This window comes from Lepisosteus platostomus, chromosome 11 (assembly GCF_059453375.1).
Source record: "Lepisosteus platostomus isolate fLepPlt1 chromosome 11, fLepPlt1.hap1, whole genome shotgun sequence".
Lineage (NCBI taxonomy): Eukaryota > Metazoa > Chordata > Actinopteri > Semionotiformes > Lepisosteidae > Lepisosteus > Lepisosteus platostomus.
Window position 1 is genome coordinate 1,916,167 of NC_142621.1, and position 18,637 is coordinate 1,934,803.

At 48.5% G+C, this 18,637-nt stretch overlaps 1 protein-coding gene across 5 annotated transcripts in view; it reads left to right on the top strand.

Annotated features, from left to right (window-relative positions):
- The first annotated feature begins 2,035 nt into the window (after window positions 1-2,035).
- ccdc18 (coiled-coil domain containing 18) overlaps window positions 2,036-18,637 on the top strand; it is a 28,800-nt gene continuing 12,198 nt past the window's right edge. Inside the window, exons 1-21 of one of the 5 annotated variants that reach the window (XM_088597735.1) lie at window positions 2,036-2,506; window positions 2,913-3,047; window positions 3,409-3,583; window positions 4,255-4,425; window positions 4,843-4,952; window positions 5,300-5,428; window positions 5,688-5,784; window positions 6,129-6,250; window positions 6,818-7,118; window positions 7,528-7,616; window positions 7,738-7,826; window positions 8,143-8,363; window positions 9,010-9,120; window positions 10,569-10,700; window positions 11,211-11,345; window positions 11,949-12,026; window positions 13,037-13,153; window positions 13,320-13,487; window positions 15,295-15,437; window positions 17,446-17,609; window positions 18,010-18,223. In XM_088597735.1, the coding sequence (XP_088453861.1) occupies window positions 2,944-3,047; window positions 3,409-3,583; window positions 4,255-4,425; window positions 4,843-4,952; window positions 5,300-5,428; window positions 5,688-5,784; window positions 6,129-6,250; window positions 6,818-7,118; window positions 7,528-7,616; window positions 7,738-7,826; window positions 8,143-8,363; window positions 9,010-9,120; window positions 10,569-10,700; window positions 11,211-11,345; window positions 11,949-12,026; window positions 13,037-13,153; window positions 13,320-13,487; window positions 15,295-15,437; window positions 17,446-17,609; window positions 18,010-18,223 (2,870 nt within the window). In that variant the 5' untranslated portion in view covers window positions 2,036-2,506; window positions 2,913-2,943. Of the gene's footprint in view, window positions 2,507-2,781; window positions 2,854-2,912; window positions 3,048-3,408; window positions 3,584-4,254; window positions 4,426-4,842; window positions 4,953-5,299; window positions 5,429-5,687; window positions 5,785-6,128; window positions 6,251-6,817; window positions 7,119-7,527; window positions 7,617-7,737; window positions 7,827-8,142; window positions 8,364-9,009; window positions 9,121-10,568; window positions 10,701-11,210; window positions 11,346-11,948; window positions 12,027-13,036; window positions 13,154-13,319; window positions 13,488-15,294; window positions 15,438-17,445; window positions 17,610-18,009; window positions 18,224-18,637 lie in introns of all 5 variants that reach the window. The other 4 variants (XM_088597737.1, XM_088597734.1, XM_088597736.1 and 1 more) reach the window with 4 other exon arrangements.

The window sequence follows — 18,637 nt, forward strand, 5'->3', positions numbered from 1 at the left end:
GTATTAAGAAGAGCAGAGGGGTGAAGAATGGAACCAGTTAAGTAAAGGCTTTTCTGAAGAAGAAGGTTTTGAGTCTGGATTTGAAGGAGTTTAGAGAAGGTGACTCTCTAATATCCTTGGGCAAAGAGTTCCAGAGCTTGGGGGCATAGCAGGAGAAGGCCCTGTCGTCCATACAATGTAGACGGGCTTGGGGGACAGTAAGGAGGGCAGAATTTGAAGAGCGGAGGTTGCGAGGTGGGGAGTAGGGCGATAAAAGTTCAGACAGGTATTGAGGTGCCAAGCCATGTAAAGCCTTGTAGGTGAGCATGAGGATTTTAAAGTCTACGCGGAATTTGACCGGAAGCCAGTGTTCAATGTTCAATGTTCTCTTCCCGTCTTTCTAATATTTTTTGGGGGGGTACCAAGCCTGCATCCACGCTGTAAATATGACCTTTTTTCCTCTTAGTTCAAATCAAGCTGCATTGCCACAAACAGTGAGGTATATTTTCCTTGAATAACTATGTTCAATAAGTGAAATACAGTGATAAAGCTGAATAAACTAATATATAACCAGGTTATAATTAGCTTTGCTTTATGGTAGGAAAACTATGAACCTCAATGGGAGAGCATTGATTTTGGGTACAAGCATGTTGCTTTCACAGAGTGCTTCAGTACTTGTTAAACTCAATTCTTTTTTATGATAAAAGGAGCAGCTTCTGTTCTATGTTGTATGCTGCTGCAGCAGTGACATTTCTGTAAAGCCATAAAAGCTACAGAAACATGCACGGATTGGGGCGGGGCTGTGGACTGATTTGCTCTTTCCAATACAGCATCGCAGTGGTACATTGAATTAAAAATGAATTCAAATTGAAAGCAAGTAACAAGTTGCAACTGAGTAAGGAACACAGGTGGGAGAACTTGGAAACTGATCGTAACTTATGCCACCCCCTGAGGTAAAGTTTCAGGGGGTGCCACACCTGAAGAAGGCTCCATGGCCGAAACGTTGTTTTCTCTCTCTTCTTTTCTTCACCATGGAATAAACCTATTACTTGTTCCATATTAATATATAAGCCTAATACGTGAATATATTATTGCATAATATCAATATTCCCTAATTTATTAATATATTGCAAATAGATATGCAATAACATTGTCTCATGCAAAGTACCCCTTCTATCAACATAAGAATATCTCACACTCCTCTTCGTGAAAATTAATTAGTACGTGTGATGTCTTTTGAATACATGAAGAATTCCTGGGTTAAACACGTCATTTTCACCTTTTTTGAGAAAAACAGCTTTACGAACGTATTTTATTCTTGCCAAGAACCTGAGGAAACATGTAAACGCGTTGATGCCTAATCTTTAAACAGTGAACAAAATACATTCACGTTGAAGTAAGAGTAATACCTGCTGTTGGTCTATCGTTACTGTAGCTTGAGCGTTGAATTAGCATAAAAACCCCGAAAGCTTTCAGTTTAAGTTTACATCACATACTCATGTATTCTGAATTACACAGCTAACGGCAAAACACACTGCATCCCTGAGTCGGTTTGCACAGATATGAAATACAGAAATGCAAAACAAAACCGAGACAATAAATTTCAGGAGGTCACACAAGTCGCAGTCGTAACCAGCAAAGTCATGCATTTATGAAGATAGTCCTACTGGTGGCGATGTGTCGCAATGTTTTCATCCGTGGCGCTAATGGCCTTCAGCACACAGCGTGCACGTCAGCCATAGTATTTAATAATCTCCCCTGAAGGGCTCGCCTGAATGATCTCTTCCTCCAGTGTGTCGTGAGAGCCTATATTTACTAAGTGTTGCACCCTGAGTCAGAACAGGCTCTGGCTTTCGCCCTCGCCAGAATAAATGGTTCTCTGATATATAGAACAGATAAGTTTACAGCATCATTCATTCATAAACCACCTGGCTGCGGAACAAGTGAAAGTTTACACAGCTCCTCCCCGTTTGGGTTACAGAGCCTGCGGTTCCATACCTTGGCAACATGGCCGCTCGCAGGAACTCCGTGGAGATCGCCCATAGCTGCGTACTTCCAGCACCTCTATCAGCCTGTGATATCGGTGGTCCGACGGAGCGGCTTCGGCGGCGGTTCTTCGCGGGTGCGTCGGGTCACGACCCCACGCCTGCACCAATCAGAGGAGCGGTCCGCCGCCTGGCGTCCGTTTCTCCTCAGCCAATCGCCGAGCGCGGCGCCTAGCGGGCGTTCTGTTTGGGTGCGGAGCTGCGCTGCAACTGACAGGGAGAAATTTAAAACACAGCCGGTAACGAGTAGCGTTAACCTGTTCGAATATGTAACCCCTTCCACCCCAGTCCGGTTAGTTACATTGTGCATGCAGCCTGAGATAATGCACTGCTCGATTGTGGATCCAATGAGCAGCTGTTCCATGATTTCGACGGCGAGTGTGACTTAGGTTACCTCGACAAGCCCGGGTCCTCCGTCAACACGGACGCGCTGTTGTCCAGTCGGGTTGTGTTTTTCGGCTTCTGGGCGATTTCTTCACCAGGTGAGCACCCTTTCCACGTTTTTTTTTTTAAAAAAGACCACCTTTGAACTTTGTTATGAATTGAAATCGCGATAAATTAGACGAAAGCGCCCTTAAAGAGTCCGTAACCTATGTGTAAAGATCGAATTCAAGAAAACGCAGAATCTATGCTATCAATCGACAAAATGCGGTTTATATTTATTATTATTATTGCGCTTCATGTCGTATCGATACGGCAGAGTAGACGATTGGCTGGAAGCGGTGTTTTCGTGATGTTTGTCTCATGTATACTCCAGCCTGAGATGTGTCAGAGGCTCGGGAACGGTACTGGTGGTACACGAAAGCGGAGGCATGGGCATGACTAGGAGGTCGGTGGCCTTTTGCAATGTGTAGATCAGTTTTGTGTTTGAATCCCCTCTTAACACAGGACGTGCGTGGTTAGAGTCGCCAGCCCGTCAATGTTTCAGGACGCCGAAGAAAATCTAGTTGCCAATGTGGTGGCTTTAAGGAAGCAGCTGAGGAGAACGGAGAGCAGCCTGCAGAGTCTCGGGGAGCAGCTGAGGTAGGGCGGTCCGAAGGCCCGTCTGACGTTCACAGCTGTAATACTGATAGTCTGCCCACGCAGTGTCTGCCAGTCCCACAGTCCAGGTGAAAGACCTCTTCAGAAACCTCCGCTCTGAAGCGTGCGGCACTTTTGAAAATGTTTTGGTAAATGGGTCGGGTCTGGGTCTCGTTCGGGCTGTGTGCCGTCTCTGTGTGCCAGCCAGGAAGGTCAAACCTAACCCCAGCCTGGTTCACTCCTGGCCAACGGCCTGGACCCGTGAAATAATCCTGGGAAAAGGTTTCCGTAATAAAAAGGCGGGTCAGACGCGTCTGAACCCGGGCTGATGCCCGCTCCCTCTCGGTCTTTACGCCTGCGTTAGCGACGACTCCGGCGGCTGCTCGGGTTCGCGGGGCGCTGAGCCAGGAGGGCTGACCCTGGAAGATCTCCAGCGGCCCGACGACATCCCGCCACTGCCGGGCGACCAGCAGCACCCAGCAGCCCGCGGCGGGACGGCCGAACGCAGGGGCAGCAGAGCCAGCTCTACTGACGGCCAAGTAAGAGACAGCGCAGGGCCTCCCGCTGCTGGGCATGGGCACCCACGCATCACAGCTGAGCTCTGTGCTCTCACCAACCCTCAACTAGGCCAAGATCAGGGTTTGTCTCGTTAAAAGGCTGGGGAGTTTAAGTTGCAACAGTTAAAAGGCAGCCTCTTGCATGTTTAGGAATTGAAAACCAATGAAAGGGCTCAAATAAAGCCTGTTTGTGGGTCTATTAAGGCTTCAGACGTTGAAATTGGTGAGCGAGTGGAGCAGAGACCCGTGGGAGTGTGAGACCCCAGGACTGGGGACCTCTAGTTGGTGGAAAAGGTGGTCTTGGGTGTTCAATAAATCCCCCTGGAAAAGGCAAAGTGAAGAATGTGCTCTGTCCAGTTATCCGTAGGACCTGAGACACTAACGGAGACGTGAAAGGGGGACGTCACTACAGTCTATAGCACAACTGTTCCTCTGTAGAAGAGAAATGCAGTGTTTTGGCTTATATGCAAAATAGAACTGAATGCCAGTATTCAGTGACTTATTTTCTGATCACCCGTTAGGTTAAGAATCACAGCCCCCTGTGAGCCCCCACTCTCTGTCATACCCTTGCCGCAGGGTTTAACGACAAGGACGCGAGTGTGTGAAGGCCAGTTGTTTCTGTCGGGCTCTGTAATGGCTCTCTGGCCCTGCAGTCGTTTTCAGGTCCCCCTTCCTCTGCCCAGCTGGTCGAGATGGAGAACGCTCAGCTGCGGAGCAAACTCAGCACCATCCGGGAGGAGAATTCCTCCCTGCTGATCGAGAACCGCCAGCTCGCCAGCAAAGTGGAGGGCCTGCAGTGTGAGCTCACCAACTCCAGAACCAAGGTGGGCGGTTCTGTCACCGTGACAACAATGAAAGAAAAAAGGTCTTCTTTTACCCAACGCGTAGATGGTAGAGAGAACGCTGTGCAAGCAGAACTAAACGAAAATGTAACTGTTTGTAATGATGATGGTGTTTGCAGTAAACTTTCAAATAAAAGTGGCTGCAAAAGGTAAACGTGTGCATTAATCGAGATGTGGCCTGTGCAAGACCGTCACCCACATCAGAAAGATTGAAACATGATCAGTTATAGTTGCAAAGGGTAAGATTGCTGTAGATATTGATGACAACCAGATCCAGAGGCTGCAGTGTTGAAGTCCTGCCTAATGAGATGACGGTATTCCTTAATCCCACAAGGAGCCGGGGACAGTGGTTTGCTCAACACGGACACTTCCAACTGCAGTTGAATCTCCATTTTCCAGATCCGGCTGCTGGAATCCACTGTGGGATCAAGGGCTTCCGTTATCCCTGTGCTGAAGGAGCAGATCCATGGTTTGGACGCCGAAGTTAAAGCCCAGGAAAATGCACTGAGGTAACAAATCGCAGCGAGGAGGGAAGCTTTGACCAAGTCTCACTTTCTAAAAGAGTCTGAAGGATGTCAGAGTGCTTAACCCTGTTATTTGGTCCATGTTTGTACATGCTGCCAGTCATGCGCGGTCTAGTTTGGTCACAGCATACTTATTTTTCTGAATCTTATCATCTGTTTTTCTTTTCCTCAGCAAGCAAGTGCTTAATTTTCAGTTCTTTACACTTTGTGGTGAAAAACAGCAGGTGATCAGAAAGGTTGTCAGGGAGGTCAGGCGTAACTCAGTCTTTTCTTTTTCTTCCTGTTGGAATTTAACAGTTTCTGGGTTACATTTGACTTGGCTTGTGTTGCAGGGACGCACAGCTGAGACTGGAGCAGAGCCAGCAGTCCAAGCTTTTCAGTGAGAGAGCCGCAGAGACGCTGAAGGAGGAGCTCAGGAAAGTGAAAACGGAGTTAGCTGAGCGAACCAGACAATGGAAAAGGTAACAGAGGAGCATGAAGGCGTTTCTTTAAACTAAAGCTATAGTGGTTAGCGAAACAACACTTTAAACTGTTTTTTGATTAGTATTAGAAAACTTACCTTGGTAATTGGTAAGAAATTGATTTTTTGTGATTTGAATAGCCTTAAGCTGTTTGGAAAATGGTTTTGTCTTCGGTGCCGATTTTGCGCTGCTGGAGAGTTAGGTAAGGGATTCGTCTTATTAGAAGAGAAGACATGAAATCGCTTCTGTCTTTGCACAGGACTGAGCAGCAGAGGAATGAAGCCCTGCTGAATGCAGAAAAGCTGACGGTGGCCTTCCAAGAGTACAAAGTGAATGTGTCGGTAAAGCTCAAGAAGGTAAATCTAGCGAATGGACACGTATAACTCCATGTTCACCGGAACACTTTGTGATAGCACTGGATTTTATTACTGCCCTGAAATTGAAAGATGCAATTTTTGTCATTTTAGTATTACGCCTTTGCTGAGATGATAAATGGGGGCTTATGGCCCATATCACACGCACACGCGCACGGTGTAATACTGAACAGCCACTCAACTGTAGGACTAAACTGGAACCAGCAGGTGCATTAAGCGTCAGCTTTTCACCCTTAACAGACTGACGCTGCCTCTTGATCCATGCTTGCCCCAGCACAAACTAGCTTTCGAGCCGAGCCGGCGCCCCTGTGCCATTCCCTCCACAGGCTGCAGAGGTGGAGCAGAGGCTGAAGGCGGGCCTTGAGCAGCGGGAGGCGGGACAGGAAGCGCTGCGGAGCCGGTGCGCGGAGCTGGAGCGCGAAGGGAGCGAGATGAGCCGGCAAATAAGGTCTGTAACTCTCTGCTCTGCTCCGCTCCCGAAGAGCCGATCCAGGCCTTCCTGATGTCCTGTACTTTATATTCCGACACGCCAGAGCTGTCTGCTCTAGCAAACGGTTTCAGTCGGGTGTGTGAAAAAGGTTGCAGTGGAAACGGTGGCTCCGTGCGAACATGCATTCAGATCTGTGAGTTAAAGCCGACGTATAGAAATGTGTTTTCAGTTGAGATTTAAAAGGATCAGTGATTCCACAGTGGGCTGGACAAGAGCCGCCTCACTGAAGCAGCACTGCTTCTGTTTGTGTGTTGAGAAGAGGCCAGGGTCAAGAACTCAAAGGCCATGCTTTTTCTGGAGAAAATCGATCGCTGATGCAGTTAGGCCCTAGAGCACACAGCCGTAAGTCTCGGGGGTAAGATGTTGTTCACCTTGGACTCTAACAGTGTGACCACTAACGGCGCAGTTTCAAGGCTGCAGGCTTGTTGCCATTGGTTTCCACACCAGTGAGGTTCTGTCCATGAAATAAGCATTTCATTGCACTTGTGCACATGACAAATCCCCTTGAACTTTCCTCTGCTGTAGGCAGCTCAGCGAGGAGCACGGCAAGTCTCAGGTGATGCAGAGCCTCCTGGCCGCTGAGAAGACAGACCTGCAGTCTCTGCTGGAAGAGTCCAGGCAGCAGATCCTGAAGCTGGAAGGGGAGCTGGCGGGACGGGAGCCCGCCCTGAGAGAGAGGGAGTCTCTGAGGAGGGAGAACGGTGACCTGAGGGCCCTCTCCGACTGCCAGAGCCAGCGGCTCGCCCAGTGCCAGCGAGAGCTGGAGGAGAGCCAGGCAGAGCTGACCAGCCTGGAGTCCATCCTGGCTCAGCTCCAGTTTAAAGAGGTACAGATCCAGGGACAGGTTCACGCCAGCAGCTGTCAAACTGCAGCTCAACACAATTCCCGCTGTCAAGAAGATGAATGACTTGAGTCTGATTTATAAGGATATCTTTTTTCAAATTCCCAGTTACAGTGCGGAGAAGACTACCTGCTCGTGGCTAAGAGAGAAATAACGCGTTCTTGCCGAGTGATATGATTAGGTCACCTTCCCTGATGAGAACGGCCGTACATGCTTATGGCCTTGACATAACCGGCCTTGACAGTCGTTGAGATGCAGGGGGTTGTGTGAAGCTTGCGATGGCCTTGCTCCTGCCGCTTGTCCTTGTCTCGAGCCTGTGTGTCGTGCCGTGGTGAGACGAGTACGTGCGTGCTCTGCGGCGCTGATGACTACAGACGCCCCCGGTGTCTTCCAGGACGAAGACGGGGTGCTCAGGGCGGAGCTAGGCGGCGGAGCCCCTAAAGACTGCGGCGGCGGGCGCAAGGCCGTGTCCCAGGACCTCAGGTACCCCTTTCTCGCAAACGGGATGAGGAGCTCGCTAATGCCGCAGGAGCAGAACTGTGTTTGACGTTGTGCGCCGCCGGTGTCCTTCTGATGCTGACGAGGAAGCAATGATGTTTTGAAGGCTGCAGCTCTCCAGGAAGGACCCGGGCCCCCCGGACAGCCAGGGCCCCTGCAGCGCTGTGCAGAGCGAGCTGGCCAGGGCGACACAAGGTGGGTGAGTCCCGCCTCTCCCTCAGCATTTCCTGGTGAAGGGAGATTTTGATCCTGAGCCAGACGTGAAACATTTTCTTCTTGACTCCTCCTTTTCCAAAAGCACCGCTCAGTTTCCTGTGGGCAGTGTCCTTGCTCGGAACATATTTGTCTCTTTACCTGGAGCACCTTGGACGAAGACCCCCTCAGCCCCGTGTGCTTGTTGGGTTTTTGATACGGCCTCTCTGTTAGTGTGGGGGTAATCTGAAATCCGGTGGTAACGGCTATGTCACGGGAGCAGCCTGGGACTGACCTCTGACCTCTGCTCACTGGCCAGGGGACAGGAAGTACCAGCAGCTGCTGCCCATGCTGCAGGCCCTGGAGCGGGACAGGAGCAGGCAGGCCGCGCTGGCGTCCCGGCTGCGGGAGAGGCTGGCCCAGGCCCAGGAAGAGACCTCCTCCCTGCGCTCCAGCATGGACCAGCGCGCCGTCCACTTCCAGCACATCCAGGACGAGCTGCTGGGCAAGGCTGCTGAGGCCACCAGGCTGGAGAAGGAGGTGGGCAGTCCGGAGCTGTCCCTTCATCCGGAGGGCCACCAGCACTGAGCCCTTTTTTCCCTTTGCAATCATTTTTTACAGTTTTATAGACTGAAGGGGGTACAGCTCAAAACTGTCTGCCACTGAACTGAATACAACATTTTCGTCAATGCAGATGCAGGGTCCTTGAGAAACGAGAAAGAAACTACATTTTAATAACTCCTATTAAAATAGTCATGCGTTGTGCAGTACTGTTAGTCTGTTTACTACTGGTTTTTGAATTGCATTTTCATAGCAGTTAGGTTTCGCCCTCTAGTGGTGATGATACAGAATTGTAATATTAAAATACTATTAAATAATGTGCTTCACTCTCTTTATAACGATTTATTTTTGTCAGCTGTTGGTTAAGCTTTTCCGTCTTATGATTACAGTGGAATACAAAGCTTAAGAGCTATTTGTATGCTATATTCATAGAGACCACTGTGGAGTTTTGGGGTAAACCATATCTTCTTGTTCAGAGAGAATTTTTAAGTGTTCTTATACGTGACAGAAGTGAGGCCTGTGACGATCAAGTGACAGGACTGATTTGAGAGCCCAAGTCTGAGTGTTCTGAGTCCTTGACTGAGTGCAGCTGTGTCTTCCTGCTGTCGCATGTGCTGAAACGCAGCTGAAGAGGAAGAGTTCTCGGCTGGCCGCGCTGCAGAGGCAGATCGAGGAGAAGACCTCGGCCTACTCCACTGCCGCGGTGAGGAACACGGAGCTGGAGCAGGACCTGCTGGTGAGGGGAGCGCCTGGAACCTGAGCTCGCTCTGAGCACCGCGGTGTAGCCTCTGGCTTCTGTTCCCCGAGTCCACGATTGAGCCAGATTTCAGAAACCACATCTATTTTCAGGGCACGTGAGAATTTCCTCTTGTCAGCAGATGTGTACAGTCTAGCACAGCATCCGCAGAAATATCAACAGCGTCAGTGTTTGCAGGTGGAGGTGCAAATCAACAGTCGAGTTTTGACTGTAGTAAGTCGGTGTTGCTGGGAGTTGTGTTGTCAGCATGACTCCTGCATGTGTGCTTTGGTTTGGATTTTCTTCTTGTCTTGAGTCCGTGAACCAGGCTTGAGGTTTGTCAACGAGGAGCCAGAATTTGAGAGTGGTGTTGGAATTCTTTTCTTGCACAATGAAATTGTGTGCCCCGATGGTAAGCAGTAAAGACCGTGGCTCAGACATATTTTTCTGCTTTGGGATTCCTGAAGTCCTGAGGGGTTTGCAAAACTTTCAGTCTTATGAAGTTTAGAAAGACCCTACTTTTCTTTCTAGTGTGAATGAATAAAAATAGATATCTGTATATTTCTTCCTGTGCATTTAAAACTGAGAATAGGAAGCACTTTACTGCATAAAGATGGGAGTAAGGAACAGACTCCCCACTGACCTTGAACTCGAACCCTGGCTTCTCTCAAGAAGTGGCTGTCTGAAATCCTCCGATCAATGAGCTCCTAGCAACCAAACCTGCTAGGCTGTCTGAACAGCCCCGTTGTTTGTAACCTTTCCAATTCTCTCATGTCACATTAATGAGAAAACTCAAAAACGACTTCTTGGTAGGTGGTATTTAAAGAAGTGTCGGATTTATGGAGTATGTTCCTTCTCTTCCTCCGAACTGCAAGCACAGCTTCCGTCAGAGAATTTTCACTGGATTTGTACAACGGTTTGAATATTGCTTTGATGCCGGACAGTCCGAACAAACGCCACTCTGTTTTAACCGTTTGGCGCTGCAGGATGGAGATTCTTTGCTGCTGATATTGTAACTCTTTTCCCCACACAGCTACATTGTTATAGGCTTCAACACAATCTTAATGGTATACTAATGATTCTCTGCACTCAGACATTAAATTGCAAATGTAAATGTGCAACTTTATATACTAGAATTTCTGCATAGATAATGCTGACTTGTGTTTAAACCAAGGCCTCTCCATAGAATACTCCTATTGGTAATTCAATTATTTAACTCTGCTATAAAGATATTGGAGAAATAAAGATATTTCCATTGCGTGTACTTGTGTATTTTTCCTGCAGAAAAGAGTTTTTGTTTTTGTTTGTTTGAAGATAAAGTCAGTGATCCGAGTTGAATTATATGTTTTCCATCCAGTTGAAATTGTTGGCAGATGTCCTAGAAATCGAGTTTGGTTGCGGCGCTGCGTCAGGAAATCTGCCTCATTTCATTTTTTTCCTCCTTCAAGGAGAAGAACAGCAGTCTTCAGCGCCTGCAGAACACCTTGAATAGAAAGCAGAAGGATTTCCAGGAGACTCTTGAGAGGACCAAAAGCCTTCACGTGGAACAGTGCAAAGAGCTGGAGAGCCAGATCGAGCTGGTAAGAGCTTCGTTATTGCAGGTGTGAGCAGGGAGGGGCTGTGAAACACGCAGTATGTTTTTCACTCTAATACCAGTAGGATAATTCTGCTCTAGCTCGCCGCTTGGCTACACATCACTTCTATAGAAGAGAACAGACACCTCTGCCTCTTCCTGTCCTCTTCACACTCGATCGCCCTGATCTGCACATCCCTGACTGCTTTCGTTTCCCCCCACTGTACTGATGGACGCCGCATCGTTTGATAAGCATGTACCAGTGTTTTCGTACATGACCCGCATCTTCGCACATCCCGACCTGCATGCCTGCCTCTTCTTGTACACTGGATACGTGCTCTGCACTGTCCGACGAACGTCCGTCTCAGCCATTTATCATTCCTTAGTGTTCTGAAGGAGGCTCTGTTGTGCCACCCGTGTTCCAGCTGTACAGAGGGCCTGTTGTGTGCACACTGTGTGAACGGACGCTCACATGCCGGGAGTGTGAAGCATGTGATGCGTTTTCCTTGTGTGGCAGTCCCGGTGTCATCTGGAGCAGCAGCAGGGGCAGATGAAGGAGCTGGAGAGGAGGGTGTCATCTGCGCAGCAGGACAGACGGAGCGCCCAGCAGAGAGCTGACAGTCTGCAGACTGCTCTCGCTCAACTCCAGCAGGTACTACTGCAGGAGGCCAGGTGCTGTCAGTCAGGCCCCCTTGCCTTGTATAGACTGCTTTGTCATTTTCAGCTCTGTAGCAGAGCCTGTACTCCTTTGTCACATGAAAGTATTGCAATAGTTCTTCAAAAACAAATTACTTAAAGGGATGGTGCAGTGTTGGTTGAAATGGACAGTGCAGAAACATTTGGCAAAATGTTTAAAATATAACACAATTTCTTTAGTTATTTTTTTTTATCTGGCTTACATTCTACGAAACACACATTTTCCAGTAACTGAACTTTTCTTAGACAAAAGACTGATGAGACACGTTCTCTGTGATTTATGCGAACACGTCTACCCTCCTCAGAAAGCCCTGCAGACTCTGAGTTCAGCTAATGGGAACAGGCTGGTTTTTCACTGGCCTTGCATTAATACGTGCTGCACTGACGTTGAACTATGGCGCGACTTTAGAGCTGACTCCCACCATTTTTAAAATATTTTGTTTTCCAAATCTCAGTTTACAAAAGAGCCCCCTGTCGTAGATTGGAGGTCTTTGATGTGTTTGTCTTGTATTAAGTGCTGGACAATGCGTCCAGTATTAATCCACCTTGTGATTGGCAGGAAATGGAAGTTAACGAAACCAGGAACAAGGAGACCCTGAGAACTTTGAGTGAGCAGGCTGCAGGTTCATCCACCCAGGTATGTTCCTTTGTGGCCAATCTTTAGGAGGGAAATCACAGGAAGTCCTCTGGGACAGGAAGCACCTACAGGAGTGCTGGGTGCCGTCATTCAAGACCATGGGGTTAAGGTGACAGTCCTGCCACACAACAGTGAGCAGAGCATGAGTCGCTGTTGCTCAGGCCAGGCGTGTGTGGGTCATGCTACATGCTCCTTGCGAATTGCCTTTTATTTTTTGGCTTTGAGCTATTTTGATGTAGGCTTATTGCAGCTAAACAATATTACTACAGTTGTTTTCCCACTTCAGTGTTTTTAATCTATTTAAACAAAGCAAAACTTGTGTGATCACTTTGATTTGTTAGCACATTGATACTACTTAATAAAATGAAGATGAGATTGATTGTCTGTAGCCATAGTAATCTTAATCTACACGTTTGTGCACTTAAGTAGTGGGAATTCGATGGCTAATGGAGATTTGTTACGTGGCTTTAGAAGAGGCAGTATTGACCTCTTAGGTTTGAAGAACTGAAATTTAATCCAGAAAAACCCCAGACCGTACATGAAATTTAATGATCATTTATGCAGATAATTTGCTTAATTAGGAGAGTTATTGTCTTTGAGAATTGAAGAGTATTTACACTTCTTTTGCAGGTGATCTCTCAATTACTCGATTTCATACAACACCCACATAACTCATCTCAGTTAAATTATTCCATGTCTTTAGAATTTGATGATTTAATCATTGAATGTGCCGGTTATCACCCCTTCAGGACTGCAGTTGGGGAGTTTCCATTTATAGATTGTGTTTTATCTAGAAAATGTTTTCTTCCTGGTTTTTATGCCAGAAATAGACTCAATCACCCTTTCAGAAAGCATCTTCTGCACATATTTTTATCCTGCTATTTTTAGGGTTGCCATTGAATATGCTCCAGGCAATTCCCTTCTGAGTCCAAGCCCTTTGTATTTCTTGTTCTTATGTTCTCTTACTGTACTTTGAAATCCCAGGAAAGGTTATTACTTTCTCTTTGCAGGTAAAACTTCTAGAATCGGCACTTTCGACCTGCAAGGAAGAGTTAGCCTTCTGTCTGCGGAAGGTAGAGGAGAGCAAGGAACTGTACGAAAAGCAGCTGGAGATGAAGTCCAAGGAGGTAACCCCTTTCCATACGGAAAGTTATACAAATGCAAGCAATGATTTTCATTATAGTATAGGGGCCCTGCTTTGCTGTTGGTGTTGCACAGACGCCTCGCTCTAGCAGCGTGAATGAGAACCCCTCTGTACACTGAACTGAAGGAGCTTCTGTCCATGTGGGGCAGGTGGAAGCCCTGCAGGCCGAGGCGAGACGCAGCACACTGACCGTGCAGGAGGCTGCCCAGGGCAACCTGCAGCTCCAGCACAGCCTGCACCAGCAGCAGGACATGCTGCAGCAGAGCACGGCCCGGATCGCTGAGCTGGAGGACAGCCAGGCCCAGCTGCAGAGACAGGTACCGGCGGCACCGGCCCAGCTGCAGAGACGGGTACCGACGGCCCGGGATCGAGCTGGAATGAGCCAGAGGAGACCCCTAGTGCAACAGGCAAACCCTGTGCTCTCTGCACATCTCCATTACTGCCTCTACCCTGAGGTAGCTGGCAGCCTCTGTTCTTGAGGAGTTGTTGCCTGTGTTGTTCTCCAGGCGAGCTCGTGACAGGCACACTAGTTAAAGCTGTGGCTCCTCAGTCCAGTGTACACTTCGTTTCTCTTTTCTTATTTATGTCTTTGTGTTTTTCGATGATTGACTTGCTCTCCGCTTCACCTGTGTTTTCCTGGATCTCCAGCAGTATTTATACTTCATGACATGACGTGGAAATGGAAGCACTGTCACCTGGGGGTTTGCTACGTGGCTGCAGGCGGTTTGTGATTGGATCAGGGCTCCACGAGTGCTGTCGGACAGTCAGCCAGGCACACTTGCCAGCGGGGTGTTAGTAGATAGCAGAACAGGCACCTTCATACCTTCCTTTGAGAGATTTTTTACCATCTGACAGGACTCAGACCTCTGTGGGAATTTAGTTTCATCACTGTGACACTGGCTAGCTTTGCAAAGAATTTGACTGGATTAAAAATAAATGTGCACACCAGACTCTTTGCTAAATTGTTCCGACTTTAAGTGTGCCTCAGCAGGTTTTACACCCTGTAGACTGCAGAACCAGTTTGCTCAATTTGCCAGGCTGGCGTTGCCTTTAGTGTCACAGCCTGAAACTGAACCCACCCTAAGTAACTAAAACCCAGCGCATGGCTGCCCCTCCCACTGTGGCAGGCTAGGGCAGAAAGATAAGCTTCAGCCGTTTAATTAAAGTGATTCAATCGCAACTTCACGCGTAAATAAATACAAATATTGCCCTTATCGGTTGTTTTTAAAATGGTCGATCTCAGTTTAGAAGTGTGTGAGGTGTGAAAAGGCAGTTTAGTATCGAGAATGAAACCCCGCCAGGCAGTTGCTCGTGCACCGGAGTCGGGGCGCCGAAGGGGTGCAGGGGAGTCCTGTTAGTCTGACTCAGTTTGAGTGTAGAGACAGTGAAGGGGTGAGTGTGGACAGGGCTCAGAAGGTGCACGTGTACTGCAGGATCCTAATGAATCGCGAGTGGGGCGGTGAAATATGTTACCCCAGAATAAAGTAGCTGACGCCTTGGCCTGCTGGTCGTGCTGGTCTGTAGATGTGTTATTGAAAAGGCTCCGTCTTTGGGAACGTCCTGCTAGCTGTAGCTGATGTAGGCTCGTCACGTTGCCTGGGGAGGTGCTGTGTGTCTGACGGTTATGTGCCAGAATTCTGCACTAGAATGTGTCCTGAGGCAGGGTTAAGTGTGACGGTCCAGGACGTCTGTCTGGTATATCAGAGCCTTACCAGGAAAGGGTAAGTTACTGTGGATACCAATGAGGGGTAACTGATGACAAAAGAACAGCTGCTGCTCCTCTCCAATGTCCACTGTGATCAGGCTAGGATCCTGACCAATACTTGTTACTGTCTGGAAGTCCTGATTTCCTGAAGTCCACCAGGTTAACAGTGTGGTTTCACGTTTGCCAATCAACAGCCTGACACCTGATTGAGTTCCATCAGCCCTTCTGTTCCACCTTTGAAGGGATGGACAGCTGTTTGTTGGGTAGCTCTGCAGGCAGAGGGCTTCGTTCCTGTCAGTGTAGATACTGAACCTGTTAAAGATCTGTCAAGAGGCTCCTGCAAGAACACATTCTCCCCAGGCCGGCGCGGCGTGCCCTGCCCCCTGAGGCCGGGAGTGATGGCATGTCCTGTGGCGCAGGTCTCCGTGCTGGAGCAGGAGCTGGAGAGGCAGAAGGCCGGGGCGGCTCGGGAGCTGAAGGAGAGAGAGGAGAAACTGCAGGAGGCCTGCGAGGAGGGCGGAGACAGAGCGCGGCAGGCGGCTGAGCTCTCCAGCACCGTCAGGTCAGAAACGGCACGTGCCACTGCACTCTCCTCTCACTTAACCGGGCTTCAGGGGCTTGTGCCCAGTGAGCGTGTGCCAGTGAGGCCTGTCCCACTGCATTCTGGGGTGGGGAGAGTCTTGGCTCATTACAATAATGTCAGCGGAAGTGCTCATACAGCTGAGCTCACGCAGTGTACACAGGAGAATGACAGCAGTGACCAGATTCCTGCCCCAGTGTGACATAATTGCCACTGATCGGTCTGATCTGGTGGAGAGATAACAGTTCAGTCTCGTGATGATGATACTGAACTGCCTGATTGAAAGCTGGTGTAAAAGTGCTTACCTGTAGATTACTTGTAGAATGACAGCTAGCAGCAGACATCTAATATGGATCTAAAAGCTAGCAAAAGAATGAACTCCCCAAGTTCCTAAGACCAGAAGAGTTTCAATGGATTATAGGATCCAGCTGCTGCCAGCTGACGCAGTACAGACAACAAGCTATTTAGTAAAGGTTAGGAATTTAAACTGTTTAAATGTAATTCAGGATCAAAACTATATATAATTTTCTACAGAAGTGACCTTTTCTGAACTATTGTCATCTGCTGCCTAGAGTTACACTGAAACACGAGACAGATGTATTTTCTTGGAATCTTGCTCATTTGATACTTCATTGATACATACCCTGTAATAGCTGGCTTGTAACTTGCATTCATTCATCATTGTGGAGTTGGTCTCAGACTCTCCACAGAAGCATACTGTATGTGATGCAAAAAAGATGTAGATCTTTAGATGTAAATATGTTTGCTGCTTTTTTTTCTGGAAGTGTAATTACTGTGGTCCTTTAAGGGTTAATTAAGAGTGATTTGGACTAATAAATAAAGCTTAATAAAGAAGGCTTTTGGGAAATGAGGAGAGAAGTCATATGTTTTCATCTGGAAGTGTCAGAGATGAATACTATGAGCTGTTGATAGTGCAGGTTTATTCCTGTAGGCAGCAGGGAATAAAGACATCTAGTCTTCATAAATTATACTCATTTTTGTAAGCGTGAAAATGGGTCAGCTCACTTCAGATATTTTTAAGGAAGACTCTGGGACTGAATAACTTGCAATTTTTCCAGTCAAGCAATATCTAAAAATATTATGTTGTTCTGTGCTCCTTTCTTTCCATGTCTTCTTAAATTCTTTTAAAATATTTTTCTTTTTCTTATTTTATAAGCATAGAACAATAGGATATTGGCACAAATTCAGATTTCTGTTTTAGCTAATTATCATTTTTGGTTTGTTCTTGCAAAAAACTTCTTTAATCTTCAAAAAGGAAGTGGTGTGTTCAATCAGTCATGAAAATGAACACACCTTGCTCATTGTCTGCTTTTTTTGAAGAGGAAAGAAGGTTTAGACTTTGCTTTCTAGGAATGCTTGAACACTGAACACTGAACACTGAACACTGAACACTGAACACTGAACACTGAGCAGAGTAAGGCCTGGTGTGTTTCTAGCATATTCCCAACACATTACGTCTGGAAGTGCAGGAATCACGTGAAGTTCAAGTCCTGTCTGGGAATGTTGACAGCTGCTTTAGCTCAATATGTAGGTAAAGAATTCTGTGAACCCAAAAAAATCGCAATTAGGCCTTGACACTACAAGGGTTGGAGACCTCTGTCCTAAAGAAAGCAAAAACCGTGCTGAACTCGTAAAAGAAAACAAATCATACTGATAGCCTACAATAATATATATTTTTTTTTAAACTGTGGGTTCTTTCAGCTTGTGCTTTTTTTTTACAGTGTTTACTGGAGTTTTCTGGGACGAAGTGTAAAATGTCATCTTGCCGCAGGCTGTTCTGAGAGCAGATCTCATGACTCTGCAGGCCGTCCCGCCTCACGAGGACTGTTCTCCTCTTGTTCGGCGCACGCACGGGGGCTATATAAGGAGCCCGCCTGTCGCCGGCCCAGCCAGAGGAAGGGCAGCGGACCTGTAGACCTGTGCCCTGAGCTCGTGTGTGAGTGAGTGTGTGTGTGCGTTCTTCTTGCAGGCGGCTGACCATGGAGCTGTCCGGGTGCCGGGCGGAGCTGACGGAGACGGAGAAGGAGCTGCTCAGGCTGCGCAGAGACAGCAGCAGCAAGGCCTCGCAGCTCAGCCAGCTGGAGCTCACCCTGCAGGAGACGCAGGGGCAGCTGGAGAAGAAGTCGGACCTGGGTACGGCTTGCCGGGAGCCTGTGCAGGATTCAGGTTTTCCACCCTGCGCCACACGCAGAGTTATAGCTCTTTTTTTCAGCTCGACCTTTTATTGTCAGCTCACGAGAGAGGGCTTTAAAAACGAAGTCTCGGTGCATGAAGTGCCCAGACTCCAGTGCGTGGGCCGTTGCACTTCACCTGCAGTCAGCCTTCCTCAGATGAGGAAGCAGTTGCAGCACATTTTGTAGTCCTGCAGCTCGGTCTTCTTTAGCCTTTTATCTTCATCTGCCGCTCTGAAGCCCACGGCAGGACGGTGTTTGGCTGGGCAGGCCTCGCGCCAGTGGAGCGTGTGGAGAGGGCGGTGTGCGCGGGCCGTGAGGCAGGGCGCGGGAGTCAGGGTGCTGTTCTTTGTGTCGTGCAGTGATGGACCTGGAGGAGAAGCTCCACCGCAGCGAGGCGGACAGGCGCAACTCCCTGCAGCGCACGCAGCTCCTGGAGAGCCAGCTGCAGTCGGTGCGGGGCGAGCTGACGGACACGCTGGGCCACCTGCAGGAGCTGCGCGACGTGCTGCAGAAGACGCAGCTCTCCGCCGAGGAGAAGGAGGCCTTCATCGACAAGCTGGCCGGCGAGCTCAGGTGAGTGAGGCAGGGGTCCCGCGGTCCGCGCCCCCCGCCCTGTCACTCGCACGCCGCCCGCCTGCCCGCCTGCCCCCGGACCCCGGACATCGCGCCCGAGCCCACCCCTCGCGTCCGGCAGGAGCTGCGCGGCCGATCCCGTGGGGTTTGTGCTGGGCTCGGACACTTCGCCGATGAGGAGAGCTGCCTGCAGGGAAGGACTCTTTAGGGACGTGTCTGTTCTGTTTGATAAACATCATCGTGGGCCTCCTGATGTAAAGCTCTGAAAAATATTATTTATTGTCCGTTTTGCGTGCTGCTGTGAATTGTCATCGCTTTGCTTTGCTTCCTTAATGGTCTGTGGAATATTTTTAATATTCGGATAATGGCCTGTTTCAGTTTTTTTCCTCCGTTCTGCTAAGTTCGGAATGAGTC